We start from the raw sequence: 17,929 nt of genomic DNA, 5'->3' as shown, positions 1-17,929 counted from the left end.
TGAAGTTTGTTTTAATTTTTATTTTATGTTGTATACCTACTGTACGTTTTGATAAAATCAAACATTAAAACTAATCGATAAAGCGATAGATTTAATTACTTTTTAGTACATTGACAATTTTTTTATCAATTGTACGTTTCAAGGTTTTTAAATTAAATTTAACATAAAAAATGTATTTATATTGTACATAAAATTAATAAACTATAGATTGTATACCAATAAAAAAAATATTGTGTAAAAAAAAATGGTCAGGAGGCGTTGACCTACTTTACTTTAAACAGGTCAAGATCATTTCTGGTCCAAATATTAGCGGCAAAACCTCGGAAAAGCTTGAAAGTGAGTTAGTATTGGTTCCCAACTTCATTCGTGTCGCGACCCAATTTTATAGAAATCCAGTGATCCAAAACCATGATATATTTTAATAGGATAAAGAAAATGACTAGCTAATTTTGACATAACACCCCTTCCCCGTAATGCGTGTATATATAGAATATATGATTTTTAAAATAACGAAAATTGAAAATGTGCCAATATTTTAGATTAAATTGATTTTATGATAAATAAAATATTTTATTGCAGGAACGTATTTATTCATTATGCCAAAAAATATACGGCACTCTGGTAACACTGACGTAATGGCGGTATAGGGCAACTCATTCATTAGCACAAAGCTGACAATTAATTTATTGTTTTAATTATTATAAAAGTTTTTTTTAATTCCTGCAATCTCAAAAGCCGCGTAGAAGCATATACTAAAAAAAACACCGCTTTAAACTAACATTTTGTGACACGCGAAACGGTTTTGTACGGGTTTTTAGTCACAATCTACCAGAAGTGCATACGAGTGAGAAGGTAGCTGACAATTAATTTATTATTTTAATTATTAGGAAAACTATTTTCTTCAATTTCTGCAAATTATGTTTAGATACGAACCTCAAGAGTCGCGCCAAAGCATATTCAGAAAAAAATACCACTTCAAACTACCGATTTGTGGACACACGAACCGGTTTTGTACGGGTTTCTTGTCATAATCTACCAGGACTATAGAATAGGTGAGGAGGTAGTGGAGCTAATAATTTATTTATTATTATATATAATTGTTTTAAGAGCTTCCAGGGCAGTATGCTCTATCTGCTATGGAATAATAGTATCTATTTACATATACATAAAGCCTATTATTGCATAACCGCAGTTCCAACGGTTCCGACCAATCAGAAAAAATAATTTAATTATTTTAAATTTCCATGGAGACGCATGATCTTAGAAATTAGTATCTATGTACATACGTACATAAACAATCGTTCTTAATTGCAGAGCTTACAATGATATGAATCATAAAATATAATTGAAATAATTCACATAAAATAAAATAAATGGTTGAAAACGCAATGACATCTGTTGATAGAAGTATTTTCGATTGATTTTACGATTTAATATAATTATTCGAATTGCAAATAAACCAGGTACGTGTTAACCGTGAACATATTACACACATTTAATATGTACGAGGATGACTCTTCGATTCATATTTAATTTAATTTTGGGATCCTTCTGTTTTCCAGAGTTGTGAAAATGCTCTAAGGTCTTGTGAACTTGTTGCCTCTGTGAAACGTCAGGTTATTGGTAGCTTCAACGTTGAATTATTTGCATAACCCTAAACGTACCTTGATTTGTCAAATGACTACTTGGACGTATTTCTAAAACCAGATGCGAAAACATAAAGTGGAACTTCAAAAGCTTGATCAAAAGATTAAGAAAAACACAACTTATTTTAATATTTGATTAATAAAACTTTTTAATATATTATTTTTAGTCTTAGTGCTAAGTTTATTAAAAATTAAAATGTGATTTTATTTAATTGATAAATTGTCACCTCTAATCTCAAATCTCGACGAAAGCTTCTCTAAATATCAAGATTCCGGTATTCGTAAAACTTCAATTTCGAAAATACCGGTTTTGGTGAAGGGGACTGGTATTGCGACCCCTAGTAAACACCGTAGACGCCCTTCTATCGCCGATCCTCCTTTAGTCAGAGATGCCGCCTAAAAATGTTATTCGTTTTATGAAAGTAAATATGTATGAAAACACATGTCAGATGATTAGCTAAATAATTTTCTGTTGTAAAAGTAGCATAATTTCGAGAAAAGCCTGGGGGTCAAAATTTACCCTCGTTGTGAACGGTGGTGAATTTTCTCGCTTCCATACGTATATGTGTAGCTCTACAACTATTTAAAAAAAAAAAAATTGTATTTTATTTGACATGGGTTTTTGTTAATGAAATTATATTTTCACTAGTAGAAATATAAATCTATGGTGAAAACGTATTCCGATACGATTTCACTGAAATGCCAGTGAAAATATATTTACTGGTAATAAACATTCACTGTACCGTATATATTGTATGACAAAAGGCAGAACAATTAAATAAAACTGATCTTTACATAAAATTTTAATAATTTGCAAGAGGTATAATGTATATACAATTAACAATCATTACGTGCTACCTATAACCTAAAACAAAGTCAGAAATCACAATTATTATTTTTACAAATATTACTAATTTTTAAGACAATACAGAGCAGTATTACATCAGTCCTTGAATGTAAATATGACGAACCAAAAAACGATAATAAAAACACGGTCCTTATGCAAAGTGAACATTTTTTTATAAAAAAAATTTTTGTGCGTCTGTAACATTGACGTAAAAAAATACATTCAAATTGTAAAATACTGCTTATAATGTATTACATTTTAATCGTACCTTTATTTTAAATATAATTATACGCTAATCGTTGCTTGTGCATATGTACGAGAAAAACTGGACTATTGAAAGTTACTATAATATTTACAGTATTGGACATTATGCACAACTGTGTCATATATATATATTGTATATATATATTTGCAATGCATACGTTGCATTTTAGAAATGATATATAGTTTTTAATATACAATGATAAAAATCTCTTCAATGAGACAGAACGACGAGAAACATATATACGATCATATGCTTCAACAATAAATCAATAAAACGGAGGTAAACATGGTTATACCCTGCCGGTAAACGAACGACTTTTTTTCAAAATAATCATGGTCCCATGTCTCGACCTTTTAAAACATAACTTAAAATTAACAAACTTAAAACAAATCATCGAACTGCATGTACATAATTTATGGCAGGTAATATTCACTTTTTTTTTACATATCACAATTGAAGTTGTAACATCACAAGCCACAAAAAAGATTATTTATAGCTCTTACAAATCTTTGATACATTATGAATATACATCAAAACGAGATCAATATTTGAATACAAATTGTTTTAAAAACATCGAGGGTAACTTGCGTCTTAACTTCGCTTTCAAGTTTTGGAAGTCGGAGTGGCGACGACGCCAGGCGGTGTCGTCATGCCGGGGTAGCGATTGATCAGATTCCCGGAGACGAACTCGTTGTACATGTGGGCCAATTTGTGTTGATCCGGCAGCGCCGGATTTATCTGACCCGTTAAGGTACTATATAAAGCGCTCACGTATAAAGAATTATCTAGGTAGGAGGCCAACGGTAACGATCCAATAGTCGAAGTAGCTTTGGCAGAAGAAGACGCCATTTGGAGTAACGTTCCGCCGGCTCCTTGCAGCAAACTCGAAGTGATATTTGCCGTTAAAGCGTTATTCGGAGACACATTTCCCGCGTTGACAGTACTCGAAGATACTTGATAATTTGGTATCACCAAATTCGCCGCTGCCGAATGATTCGTGTGATTCTTGGGCGACGGATTCTGACTACGAGGCATCATGCCAGGAATGGTGGCATTTACGTAGGGAGTTTTATTCGACATAAATTTTCCGGTCGAAGATCTTTTTTGAGGCGGTCTTGGCGGTTTATTCTTGGCCACTAAAGTGATCTCCAAAGCGGGATTGATCTGTCGAGGTTCGTTATTGACGCATTGCACTATTTTCTTAGCGGTTAGATTTTGGGGTTGCTCTGTTATACCGGGAACTCGCATTATCTCAACGGCCGGTTTGATGGTCAAATCCAAGATTTCGGCGCCTATAGGAGAGCGCTGAGAGCATATTAACTTTCTCGGAGCCGTGCCTTGGAGGACGTGCGGAGGAGGCATAAAAGGATCTTTAGGATTACCATACACCGTCTTCTCTGGACTGGAAGAACCGTATATCGACTTCCCCTGTGTGACTTTAGGCGGCGAAAATCCTTCAGTCGATCCCGGCGTGTAGGCGCTATACATTGTGTGGAACTGCGCCCGATTCAAAATATGTTGCTGGAACGCCGGATCTAATACAGGCCAACATCCTCGCACCGTCGTCACTTCCAATCCTCCCCTCTTCAATATATCCAGCTTCTTTCTTTTTGCTGATTGTGGACTCTCTGGAGATTCGTAAAGGTCTAAGTCAATTATTTCTGGACTTTTGGGTTTGTAAGGAACTTCTATGATATCGTCGTCTACGGAGACGGTGACGGTGGGCTGCGAGGGAGGTAACGGCGGAGGTATCGCTATAGCCGCTGGCGGTGAATTTGAAGAATTGCCTTGTCTGCCGGGTTTGACTCGAACGCTTCTCAAACTCGAAGGCCGGGAACGAATCGCAGATGACTGAAACACATAAAAAAAAAATTATTAATAATTCTCCAACATACATGAATCATTACTACATAATAGTAAAATTAATACCTTATCAGGAGTCGGTAATGAGCTTCCGTTAACGGCGTTTGCGAGTCCTAACAGTCCTTGTATCGAACTCTGTTCTTTGCCCATCAACTTTTCCGGAGGCACAACGCTAATCGTTCTTCTCGGTTGTTCCACGGTAACTTCAACTTCTTCCGCTTTCGGCAACGAATCCAAAAACTCTTGATTCAAATCAACCGCAGACATCGTAACATTTATATAATCCTTATCTTCGTCTCTTTCAATATTCAAATTCAATATATTAGACGGATCGAAGTGGTTCTCTGGCACCGTATTATCTTCGTCGCTCTCTTCCTTAGCGATCATATTTTCTTTAGCGGTCAGTTCCGCCTTCGCTTTCATCTTTTCGTACCGGCGCCTCTCTTTATCCGTAAACCCGTCGTGAGATGATCGTTTTTTCTCAGACTTCTTTCCGTTCAGCAAATGATCGGACTTCTTTTTCTTTGTGGGCGGCGGCGTGCGCAATCTCGGTATCAAAGACTTTTCGTTTATGGAATGTGAAATTTCTCTAATGGGCGAATCGGATATATCGATCGTCGCTATCGGAATCGAATGCGAGTTCAGTTTCTTCTTATCGTGCTTCACGGGCGTGCTCGAATTACTAGAACTACCGTTAGAGCTGGCTTTGGATGGTGTAGGCGTAAGACCCTTTTCGAATCTTTCAAATGGCAGTAATAATCTAGAATATTAATTTACGTTATAAGATTACCTTGAAACGAAATTAAGTATGATTTAAAAAAAAACTAACCTTTCGTAATGACGACGAACTAACGAAGCATGACTACTAGTGCTCGGTGCACCGAGATCCGAAAGAAGTCTCTTCCATCCGTTGGGCCTTAAAACTTCGTCAAAACCTCCCTCTTTAAGCACAGCAACGTATAGTTGATATAAGTTAACTGTAACATAATAATCATTGTATAGTTGATATAAGTATATACGAAACTAGAAAATAAATCAATCACAAGAAATTTTACAAACCTTTACTGCTAAGAAATGAAATTTTGGCCATGGGCGTGTTATTTGATTTGCAAAATGTCCTTAGCTTTTGCATAAACATTCGCTCTTCAGACTTTGATGTGATTGGCAACGTTGGAGTGGAAGTATGTGAAGGAGCCGGCGATGGTGCCGAACTACGTAGACCGCTCTTAACGCCTTGGGGCTAAAAACGCACATTATTAAATTTATTTGAAATTTATATGACACCTATAGTAATCATTAAGAAAATTGGCAATAAAGGTGTCATGAACCTTTGAGTCTTGTAATGTTTTTTTTTGTATAAATTAAGATTGAAAAACACTTTAATTTATTGAAATAATATTTAAATAACTTATGGCATAAATAGGTGCTTCCGAGGGGAAGTAAAAGATTTTAATGAACTAGTTTAATGACGGAACGCCACTGATATTAACCCATGTTTTTATAAGTTGTTATGTATGCTAAAATTCTGCCTTGTAATTGGTTAAAATTAATGACTCAAAACTCTCGATTTGTTGTGATTAACTCTTGAGTTTATTTAGTCATTGTTTTGTTGTTCATGTGTGCTAATTATAGTATTCATTGTCAACTGATGAACGATGGTTCACACAAGCATTTTTATGAAACTAACCCTTTCACCGCGACTGATATTATTGCGCGTTATTTCGAAATTTGTTAATATGAGGATATTAGCAAATTTTGAATATAAATTTATTTATTGTCAATTTCTTCGTACCACACTTTTTCAATCATTTCTTTTAGTTTTTATATATTAGATGGTTAGTGCACTCTAATTTTCTTCTTTATTATTTTCCAAAGATTTTCAATAAGGTTCACATTGTGACTGTTCCCGGGCCAGTCTAACGATTAATTCAGCATTTTTCCTTGTAATTAGAAATCTTTTATTAAAAAATTAATTTTATTTTAATTTTTAATCTCATTTCTAAGATATTGATAAAATTTATTTAAAAAAAAAAATAGCGGATTATTTTCGCCCAATGACAGGGTGCAGCATCATCCATGAAGATGCAGTCCAAATTTGAGCCCAGGTGTTATACCATCGAAGGGATTGAAAAAAAGATTTTGTAAGCCGCCGTCTTTACCGTTCCGTTGAAAATGTGTATATTTCCCACTTTGAAATATGAAAAGCACCCCCGGATCATTTGGCTTCCTGGATTTCGCACAGTTGGCTGAATACAATAATCTCACTATTTTTCACCCCTTCGACGACAAACGTAAGCGCTCCATCTGACCCAAATAAATTAATTTTGTTCTCATCGGAGAACATCACCCTTCTCCAATAGATAAAAGTCCAATTTTTATGTCTAATGGCGTTTCAGTCGCATTTTACACGAATATTTTTATACGATTTTGAAATAACACGGCCAAAAAAATAATAAATTTCATATTTTTACTATATTTTACACGAATTATTTGTTCTAACACGATTTCCAGAAACAATTATATTTCATATTTTCAATTTTGCGTGTTATTGCGTCCGTCCCGATGTTTGAATAAACGGTATCGCATTGCTACTGTTGTCAGAAATTTCCAGCAATGAAAGTGAATTTTGTTCAGTCCCTCATAAATGTGCACGTAAATTATCAAGTAGCGATGACTAGTACATTTTACATACATATATTGTATTATTTTTCCTTAATTAAAATACGTACATATGTATAATATTTTATTAAAAATATTTTTAGAATTTATTTATTTGGTTTTTATTATTACCCTTTTTACATGATTTTTTGTACTAAAATGTTATTTTTTTCAAACAACAAGTTTTTTTATATTCAAGGAACCAATCTTTGATTTTCTTATGTATTCTATCACTTTTTTACACGGTTTTTTTGGAACGTATCCACCGTGTAAAAAAAGAGTTGGGTGTACTACATATGCAAAAGTTGAAATCATATAATTTTACTAGCACCTGCAGATAAATTATATTTTCTCTGGTAAAAATATATATTTACCGGAGAAAATATATTCCGTTATGATTTCACTGAAATAACATATTTAAAAAAATATTTTTGGGATAGATTCGAGAAGCATTAACGCGTTAATTGCATCCGAGGTTAACACATTGTTGTCGGGACACGGATTTTTCCGTTTTTGCGGAACTGCTGCTGGATTGCGGGACCCGTAAAAAACCGTTTTTTGTAGTCTGTTGCTAGAAGTCGGCTCACGTGTTTATCCGTGTAATTTGAACTGCATTTTTTTTTGTTGTCAGCAGCTAGATGTCACTGCTTTGATATTTAATTAAGACATTATTTTATTCGTCGGCGCATTTATTACAGTTCCACCAAATGTATCGTACTAATTTTGATATTGAATTTTTATACCGTACACAAAGTTAAATAACGAACTATAAAAATTCCTGTTATCCCAAATATTTTCCATTATGTTCAATTCTATTCAAGATGGCTTCGAGGAATTACTTTCTACCTAATGTAAAAGAAGGGATGGTCGGGAGTGAGAAAACAAAACAAATTCCAATGAAACTTGACCTGGGGTAGATAACAAGCAACGGTCATTGCGACATCTGTGACTTGTTATAAAAAAAAATATATCATTACAGTTACGCGTAAATGTTCGGTCGTTCGGTTGTCTCTAAAAAATAGTTCTACACCCCGAAATGTTTTCACCCGATGAAAATAAATCTGACGATGAATTTTGTTTTGGACCAAAAGTGTGGCTATGTACCTTTTGACATACCTCTACACAGAGGTACGTGTTTTTAGAAATATCATACGTTGAAAAACTATTCATAAATGCAAATTGTGACATATTTTAGTTTTATTTAGTGTTTAATTCGATTTTTTATTACATACATTTTTATAATACTTTTATGTGCAAAATAAACGCAAGTTTCCAGTGAATATAAAACTGTCAACCTCCATGTTTTTTCTTCATTTGATAGTACTGTTTATGGTAAGTCTGTGTTTAAAATTTCATAATTTTATATTGTATAGTATAAAAGTTATGGCGAGTTTCCGAAAAAAAACGCGGAATATCTTCGTTTCCGAAAAATTCCGCGGCTGGTAAAAAATGGCCCGCGTCAGGCTTAAAACAATGCGCGAAATCACTCGACAACAATGTGTTAAGAAACGATTTCCAACTATATATGAGAATAAACTTGAATTAATCGAATTTTTTGCTAATATGGTCGACGACTTAGATCAGGGATGGCCAACCCAAATGATCTTGCTTGCCGCTTCGGAAATGCATTATAACTCCGCGGGCCACATAAAATTTTATATCCCCATATTAAATTTAGATACACTAGACATTTTTTTGGAGTGAAAAATTGAAACATAATAAGTTATTATTATCGTGTTCATTATTATTCTTACATGTAAACATAGATTATACTAAACGTACATTGTAAAGAAATATATATCTGTCATGTCGCAAGAATATTATTTTAAAATCAAAGTTAATTTTTTCTCATAATTTCGACAGTTAATTATTGAATATATGAATGCGCAAATAATGTATTTTTAATACATTGGTTTTCACTACTTTGGCCATTATAAAATAAATATATTTTGTAAAAGTGTGACGAATCTCGCGGGCCGGATGTTCAAATGCAGCCCACAGGCTGCGGGTTGGCCATCCCTGATTTAGATAACTGGAATACAAATACGTTTATGGCTGCTAAATCTTATGCATTATCGTAAAGATTTCGATTTTTAGGAAAAGACAGAAAAGCTATTAATCCATCAAAAAAACAAAACGTAAAGATGATTTAGCTAATATCGACAAAATTTATCAGCGCTTATTTAATGAGATATTTGACACATGTAAGATTTAAAGAAACTACAGTTTATAAAATTAGTTGATTGTAAAAAATTTTCCAAAATTATATCTTCATTTCCCTATGAAATTTTTCCCCTGAAATCGATGTATGGAGGTTTATTTGATTCATAAAATTTGAAATGTGAATTGACACAGTCTATTAGATTTTTCTACGGTTACGGGGATTATGAAATTCAGAAAGGAAGAAGCGTTTTCAGAAATGTATAAGCTTTGTTGCTCGATCTTCACTATTCCAGTCAGTACTTCAACAGTCGAACGTACCTTCTCATATTTGAAATGCATAAAAACATCAGTTCGCAATACTCAGGCTAAAGCCAGGCTTTTCACGCTTTCACTAATGTCGAAAGAAAAAGTTTTATTTGAAAAATACAAAATCGAACAATTTTATTCGACACAGTAATTAATAAATTTCTTCAAAATAGCGATAAGAATTGCATATAAATAAATGATTTTGAAAATTCACGTAATTAGTTTCAATTTATTCAGTCCTACCATCTTCAGTTAATTTATTCGTACCATTTATTTATGGTGTTATAGATTAATAAAAATTTGTTATTGCTTTTTTAATAAAAAAATGCTTCTTCCAATATCTTTTTATAATCTTTCTTTATGATTTTAGACTTTGGTAGTTAATACTTACTTGTAAGTATTTATTATATCCCAGTTGGTACAGATTTACCTCATTGTAACGTATTGGACTTAAGTCTGTCAGGTTACAACGGAAGATTTAAAATAAATAAATGTATGGTTGAAATAGAGAAATATAATACATAAAAAATTAATGTAAATATGAAATACATCATATGTTATTTGCTGACTGAAATATATTTTTTTCCATACCTAGTCCCCTGTTTTAAAAGTCACGGCACGCCACTGATTCATATGTAAAATTTGAACCCACAACCTTTACAAGATAAGCAGTGACTCTAGCCACTGCTTCATCTCTCTGATTTATAAATAAAATAAAATAAAAATTATCTGATTTATTTGTAAAGTTGTAGTATTCAAATCATACTGCACTAAAATCGGGACTCAATATTAGAAAAAATATATAATTTCATAACAATCTACACATACCGTCGAAGCTCTGTTGTTGCTCGTTGAAGAATCACTAGCTGAAGATCTAGAAGCAGATCTCGCTCTCCGTTTCCTTCCTCGAACACCGCGACCTTTCAATCGTGGAGCCATATGATTACACACAAACTCGTGCCCCTCCAACTCTGGATACTCAAAAGTTTCCTACAATAAATAACCATAACAAATCAATACAACATCTACATAAACATCGCAATGACGATTCAAATACTTACTCTACAATACAGAATTCTTGTATTTTTGGTAGGGGCTGCATATCCTCCCAAAGTCGCTACTAAAGGATCGTGCAGCCAATGTTCGGCGATGCCGTTCAATCTTTTGACCATGGCTCTGTATCGGCAATAGCGGGGATACGAGAACACGACTACGGCGAACGACGAGGGATCCACTAATAAAACAAAATCGTCATATAAATAATTTCATTATCAATCACTCGTTGAATTGCATATACTTACATATTTCAGCTTTTTCTTTGTCGATGTCGGAAAAATCAAGTTTGTTAGATGCGGGCAGAGATGGGGGAGCAGATGGAGAGGGCGAGGTGATTTCGGGAGTTGGGGCACAATCTCCGACCCATGTGGCGCGAAGGCCCCATCTCCACCCTCGTCCATCGCAGACCCAATTTAATAACTCTTCGGCTCGAACGACAACTCTCTCCGATATGCCTACGACTTCGTCCTAAAACAATGAAATATGCCATTATTTTTACATATAAAACTGATGTAAAATAGAATAATATATCTGAAAAATTATAATTTTTAACAGCTTCCGTGCCCATTACAATAATGCAAAAGACGGACAGGACTTGAATTTTATTTTTATTTAAATTTTATTTTCTTTATATAGCATTAAAGAATATTTTCCTTTAACCACTCTGAATTAGTACTCGGTCTAAAAAACGGCTGGAATACGCAGTTTGTAGCTTCAATAGACAGGTATTTCAAAAAAATGTTAATGTACTCCAAATATATTAAAAAAAAAAAACTTTCTAAATTACTAGAGGTTACAATGTAACCTCTAGTAATGTAACCGTTACATGATAAATAATTCATTACGACATACCGGCTATTGTTTATTCATATAACTATTATTATTATTTACAATTTTTATTTATCAAAACAATAAATTTTTAATCGACATCTTCAAATACTTCACAACTAATATATTTCAAATGAAAAAAGGCAATGGATTAACTGCAATATACTTTTAAATAAAATTTGGCGTAAAGCCAATAAATTGGCTTCCGTCTTCTGCGTTAGTCATTATTAAGCTTCCCGTTGGTATTGTTTTGTAACAATAAAACACTACGAGAACTTTGCACCTTTTTCATTCATATATAAGATAAAATAATTTTATTTACATACAAAATAACAAACTGATCTCAGGATAATCACTATTTTTTTGTATTTATATATATTTTAAAAGAAGTTTCCTTTATAAAAATGGTGTGTAGATAAATCGTGCATTGCCGATTTATGAGATTAAATTTGTACAAAAGAGAGATATGCTTAAGATTCGTCCCTGGACGATTTATATTTAACAAAGCAATTTCAAGCAGTAATATTTCTACTGAAGTAATATACCACAAGATGCTTACAAAATATTCAAGGCCCTAGAAAAAAACTTAAAAATAAACACTGATGTAATGTAAGTATAAAATCTTATCTGGAGAGAATGTGGGTGTAACAAAACATATCAAGTCAGTGGCTAATACCTGAAAGACATGGGTTTCTGAGGTATCGGCATTAATGATTATAATATAATTATAATTCTGATCGATCATCATAGATTAGATTTTCTTATCTCACGGATGAATAATTAAAATAAAATCAAACTAGGTTTGCATAGTGACATCTATTGAGCGTAAGTTGTAATAACAGTTTATAATCAATAAAACAGATGTTACTGATTTAATTTTATTGTGTCTGGGATATCGGCATTAGTGATTATAATATATAATTATAATTCTGATCGGTCATCATAGATTAGGTTTTCCAAGATTTTTCTTATCTCACGGATGAATAATTAAAATAAAATCGAGCTAGGTTTGCATAGTGACATATATTGGTTGTAAGCTGTAATAATTAGTTCATAATCAACAAATGTTACTGACTTACAGACTTTGATTTCGGTCTGGTGTTTCACTATTTATTTAGTAGGTGTCGATTGTGTTTACTTCGTTGTAACGCATTGGTCAACGCCTGTTATTTCGCAACGGAAGATTTACAACAAATTAATAAATAAAGGATAATGATTTTATTGTATATGGCCTGTAATTGAAACTATAACTGTTTTACTTTTAAAACGCTGTCAAATGAATTGTTTGATGAAATTTTGGTCTTCGAACAAGGACACATGAAAAATCAAATCAAATTGAAAATAAAAAAGCGAGACAAATAATTTCACATTAATATCGAAAGCAAAAAGATTAAAAAAATATATATATATTATTTTTTCTTACTTTTTTTTACCCTTTCGATGCTATGCTACAGACGTCAGTTGACGTCAACTGTTTTACGACTGTTTCATGAGATTTAGGGAAATCATATTATAAAAATAATTAAAGGAAAGATATTGTCATCACTGGAAAACAGAAAAAAATGTTAAATTTGGGTTTTAAATATAACTTTTTATTTTCATCACGATGCTCCCATACAAACTTCGCATATCAGTGTTGCCATATGTGAAAAAACTCCAGAATCGCTACAAATTGACGAATTATTTATCACTACCTCATTGAATAAGTTTAGTTTGAATCACATGTGTTTAAATATAAGTATGTATTCAATAAGCATTAAGGAATTCAATGAAAATATAATTGATTCAACCAGTATGCCTATTTATTTGTCGTGACTGTTGCATTTCTATTTTTTTTTTAAGTTTTTGGATTTTTATGTGCGGTGTTTTGTAACATATTTTTTATAAATTCTTTACCTTATAATTATATAAATTTTCAATAGTGACCTTTTATATTATTAAAAATATTTTTTCTAAAGATGGAAGGCGTATTTAAAAAGTAAGCAGTTTGATATGCGATGATAAAGAGATAATCTAGACATATATCTACGAATAGCAATAGCTTAACAATAACCAATTAATTATTTTAAGAAATACTGATTTTATGACCCTGCAAAAAAATGTATAAGGGCGGCAATTTTAAGGATCGCCCCAGGCGGAATACACCCTAGCTACGCCATTGTCTAAACCAGAAATTCTCAAGTCATTATGATATTAAATTTTACATAACTTATAAAAAAACGCGTGTGGTTACAATTTCAAGAAAACAACCTAAAAACTAGGTAGTAACAATTTAGGTATACAAAAAAGTTTTATAAAAAAACTAAAAAAACGTGTGTTTCTGTTTATATGATACAGTTTTACTGTAAATATCCAGACAATATTCATAAAACGGCGTCGGCGTAGTGTGAACGCCAGATTACTGAGCGTTCTAACTGTGAAGGTGCCTACATGATTTTATTGCTTTTGACGTGAATTTTTGACTTCTGAGAAGTGATAATTGTTTTTTGCGCTCTCCTATTGGCCAAAATTCGATTTAGATATGCTTCATCTGATTTTCACTTATTGTAACTCTGTTCTAGAAAAAGTCTTTCCACTGCGACGACGACGGCATGATTTTATTGCTTTTGACTCGAATTTGGCCAGAAAAATGCATGTCATTTAATGAAATACCATGAATTTTAACCCTTTCACTGCAACTGTTATTTTTGTGCGCCATTTCGAAATTTATAAGTGGGGGAGGCACCTATTCATGTCATATTTAAAAAATACTATGGTTCAATAAATTCAAGTGATTTACAGCATTAAATTATACTATATTACCATATTATTAGGCTCAAAGGTTTACGGCACCTTTAGGTGCCTAATGAGTATTGGCGATTTTCTTGATGACTTCTATAGAATCCATCCGCGGTGAAAGGGTTAATGAAATCGAAATAATGACGTTCTTGCACAAACACAAACAATAAAAAAAACTATTATAAAATATGTTACATGCGGCAAATCAATTCACTATATGGCAATACTGAACAGCACGCAAAATTAATATTAATTATATTTATAATAATTTTAAAATTAATTTTGAATGCCTAATTGTAATATTTCTCAGAAAAAATGTCACAGGATTGACTAATTTTTATATTTATCCGTAGCATAGAACGTGTTACTCATAAATAATAATAATAATAACTATACGGATATTATGTTTGTTTAAAAGTAATTTAAACCGATTAAATGATAACAAATTAAACATGGACATAATATAAAAGGTCTCAATACAATTTTTTACAATTTATGATTATTAACAAAGTCAACAGATGTCATTAGTAGCAATATGTCAAAATTATATTTTTATATAGCAAAGTTTCAAACCTTGACTTTTTCAGATATTGCCCGATAGGTGTACAAATATTATTTGAAACAATTTACTGAACAAACATATTAATGTAAATGTCAGGGCTTACAAACATTTTATTTTTTTATTTTATTTACTTTTAAATAAAATTGAGTATAATCGAATATTATCAAGAAAAACGTTTTAGGGATATGAGTACATGCGCTTTCAACAAAGAGCGACCCTTTGCAAAATTTCACAATGCGTACAATACACGTACGTACGCACACAGTGAAATGGTATCGGTTCTCGGGCGGTTAAGAAACTGTCGATTATATATTTTGACTATTTGAGTCAAAAATTTAGAGAAAGTCACGAATGAAAACAGTATTACACGGAAAGGATTCGTGGAGTGCGACATTTTGCTCTAAACAATAATTCCAACTCACTGGCGGAAGCGAACGGTACAAAAGAACGAGTAGTAAGTAGTGCGTTTAAAAAATAATAGTAAATATACAGGTTCACACGTAATGAGAAGGCCATTGTGATTTAATACGTATACGCGTCGCAAATGATTTTACCTACAATTTACTTTTTCTTTTCAGTCTAAACTGTGTACGTTAACTCGAAAGATCAATAGCACATATTTGTTATTCGGGTTTGAAAGTTTAAAAACACATATGCCATTAAACCTGTAGTTTAATTATAAAATACACACGTAGACGCGAGATGGGGAGATGGTTGCGGTGGATGTGGCGCGAGATAGGGTAAGGGCGAAGCGAACAGTTGCTATGGCGACGCGAAATGACTTGTATATTAAGTGGGATATGTATTTGGTATAAAAAAATAATGAGAAAATAATTATGACATAATTAGGCATAATCGGTAAGCGACGACAAAATTAAACACAGGTCGCTCAAGTTGATTTTTACTTCTTGTTTATTTTTATAATTACTTTTGTACAGAAATAAATATGTTGAATATAACAATAAAAATTCAATGTGCGATAATAGAATATAATTATAACTTTCTTTGACATTGTGTGTTTTAAAAAGGTATATTTTCGATGAATACGCAACTTTGTTATGATATTATATAATATAAACCAAACCTCGACATTATTTTAAAAGCAGCTCAAGAATTAAAATATATTTTATTTTAATTATTATAAATTGAGTCTCGTTTTCTACTCTCGCCCACGAGGAGTTATTAGATTTGACACTTTTTTAACACCGTCAGATTTAACGATCCTGTCTTTGTATATTATATACAAAACAATCATTTATATCCTCAATCTAATGAAAATCTGCAGTAAATTCATAAAAATCGAATTATAACTAAAACATTTTAACAAAAATGACATTAAGCTCTTATATCAAACTCATAAATACCAGTGACGGTTTACCCATACAAGCTATAGAAGCGGCACTTCCGTTATGTTTAACTTCAATTAAATTAAGAGATTCAGTAGTCACTGATATATCCATATAATAAATTCGGATTCAAGAATTAATATTGTTTCGCTATTAAATTATTTAGTGATCTACTAAAAAAATATTAAGGTAAAATACCTCTATTATTGTTCTTTTATCAAACATATCACACAAAATAGTTGAATAAGACATTTGATAAAAAAAAACTGTTTTTTCATAATGGCAATTAAAAAAACATCGTGTTTTGGCTCAAATACGTATTAAATAATCAATTCGAGAACATGATAAAACTATGTGAAATAAAAACAGATAAGAAACAGTTAAGTCTCAATTTTTGAAAAAATAAAATCAGGGGTGACTAAAACCATTGCACAATACTACATATTCACGAAATCTTATGAGACAAGATCATTGGCTAACCAGATAATGTTTATTTTTAACTTGGTTTTCTAAACACGACGCGAAAAAAACATCTATAGTTTATAGGGGAGTATGTACTACATTGTACAACTGGAGGCTTGTCAATGGCTTTGCAACTCGATATTTTGTGAATACTACAACGTCATTTTTTTCACGGTAATCGAAACACGCTAATTTTCACAGTACTGTAAAATTGCCATTTTATTTAACGTCAAGAATTATTTGAATGCGCAACATGACTGAAAAAAATATTGAGTTTTTTTAAAAATATTCCGCGAAACGATCGTATTAGTTTAATTATACTCATAAACTGTAAGTATGGATGTACTTAATTGTATTTTTTATAAATATTCTATTTTAATTCATGTTTATTGTAAGATTTCTGGGAAGTGAGACGTCTGCTTTCTTTTGGCTGTGTTTTATTATCCCTAATGCGCCCGGGGATGATGATTGATCAACAAGTACGCCATCAATATATCAGCAGATACGTACTTACAAATTTGATGTTTTGCCAAATTAGTATTGGGAATTATATATTTCGTAGTGTTTATAATCAACAAATGATACTTCAAGCATTGCAACTATTACATTTGATATATCTCTGATTTTATTTACTAATTTACAAATCCTATCCAGATAAAACTGGTTTTATTGTTTAGAATAAGTAACAAAATACAAGAGAAGGAATAAAAAACACAGCGACATAAACATAAAACATCTGCACTACTCATAAATATACACAAATCTAAAGAAGTGCCAAAAAAGGTTAACCCATTACTGCATACAGTGCCATAAATGACCTCACAGCTTAATTTAAAAAATCTCTTTTATCTGATTATGTTTCGTCTCGCTGCATAATGACATTTTTGGTACAATAATTGCGACCACTTTTCTATCAGGAATCGAAACCAGAAACTGCGTTAACCATTGGTAGTCATTTAAAGTACGTCAGTGTACAACACATGTTTAAAAATATACATCGGGAAACATTGGATATTGAAAAGTAAATTTTAGAACATACTGATTAATTCTACAATCGATATCATATCATAAATGAGAATTCTTTATAAGGCCAAATATGGCACAGAGTACAGTAAAGGTTTTGATTATATTGAGTGATATAAACATGTA

The 17,929-nt window shown here is 32.1% G+C and overlaps 1 protein-coding gene across 1 annotated transcript in view; it reads right to left on the bottom strand.

The window, feature by feature from the left end:
• Positions 1-2,431: 2,431 nt before the first annotated feature.
• LOC148226956 (uncharacterized) overlaps positions 2,432-17,929 on the bottom strand; it is a 63,997-nt gene continuing 48,499 nt past the window's right edge. Inside the window, exons 4-10 of the mRNA XM_088202250.1 lie at positions 11,050-11,272; positions 10,810-10,982; positions 10,577-10,738; positions 5,681-5,861; positions 5,451-5,598; positions 4,688-5,381; positions 2,432-4,609 (exon numbers count right to left, since the gene is read on the bottom strand). Of these exons, the coding sequence (XP_088058376.1) occupies positions 3,362-4,609; positions 4,688-5,381; positions 5,451-5,598; positions 5,681-5,861; positions 10,577-10,738; positions 10,810-10,982; positions 11,050-11,272 (2,829 nt within the window). The 3' untranslated portion in view covers positions 2,432-3,361. The remainder of the gene's footprint in view (positions 4,610-4,687; positions 5,382-5,450; positions 5,599-5,680; positions 5,862-10,576; positions 10,739-10,809; positions 10,983-11,049; positions 11,273-17,929) is intronic.

Source organism: Plectrocnemia conspersa, unplaced genomic scaffold (genome assembly GCF_051122295.1).
Source record: "Plectrocnemia conspersa isolate PC_06_02 unplaced genomic scaffold, ASM5112229v1 ptg000013l, whole genome shotgun sequence".
NCBI lineage: Eukaryota > Metazoa > Arthropoda > Insecta > Trichoptera > Polycentropodidae > Plectrocnemia > Plectrocnemia conspersa.
This window is presented reverse-complemented; position numbering and strand designations above follow the sequence as displayed.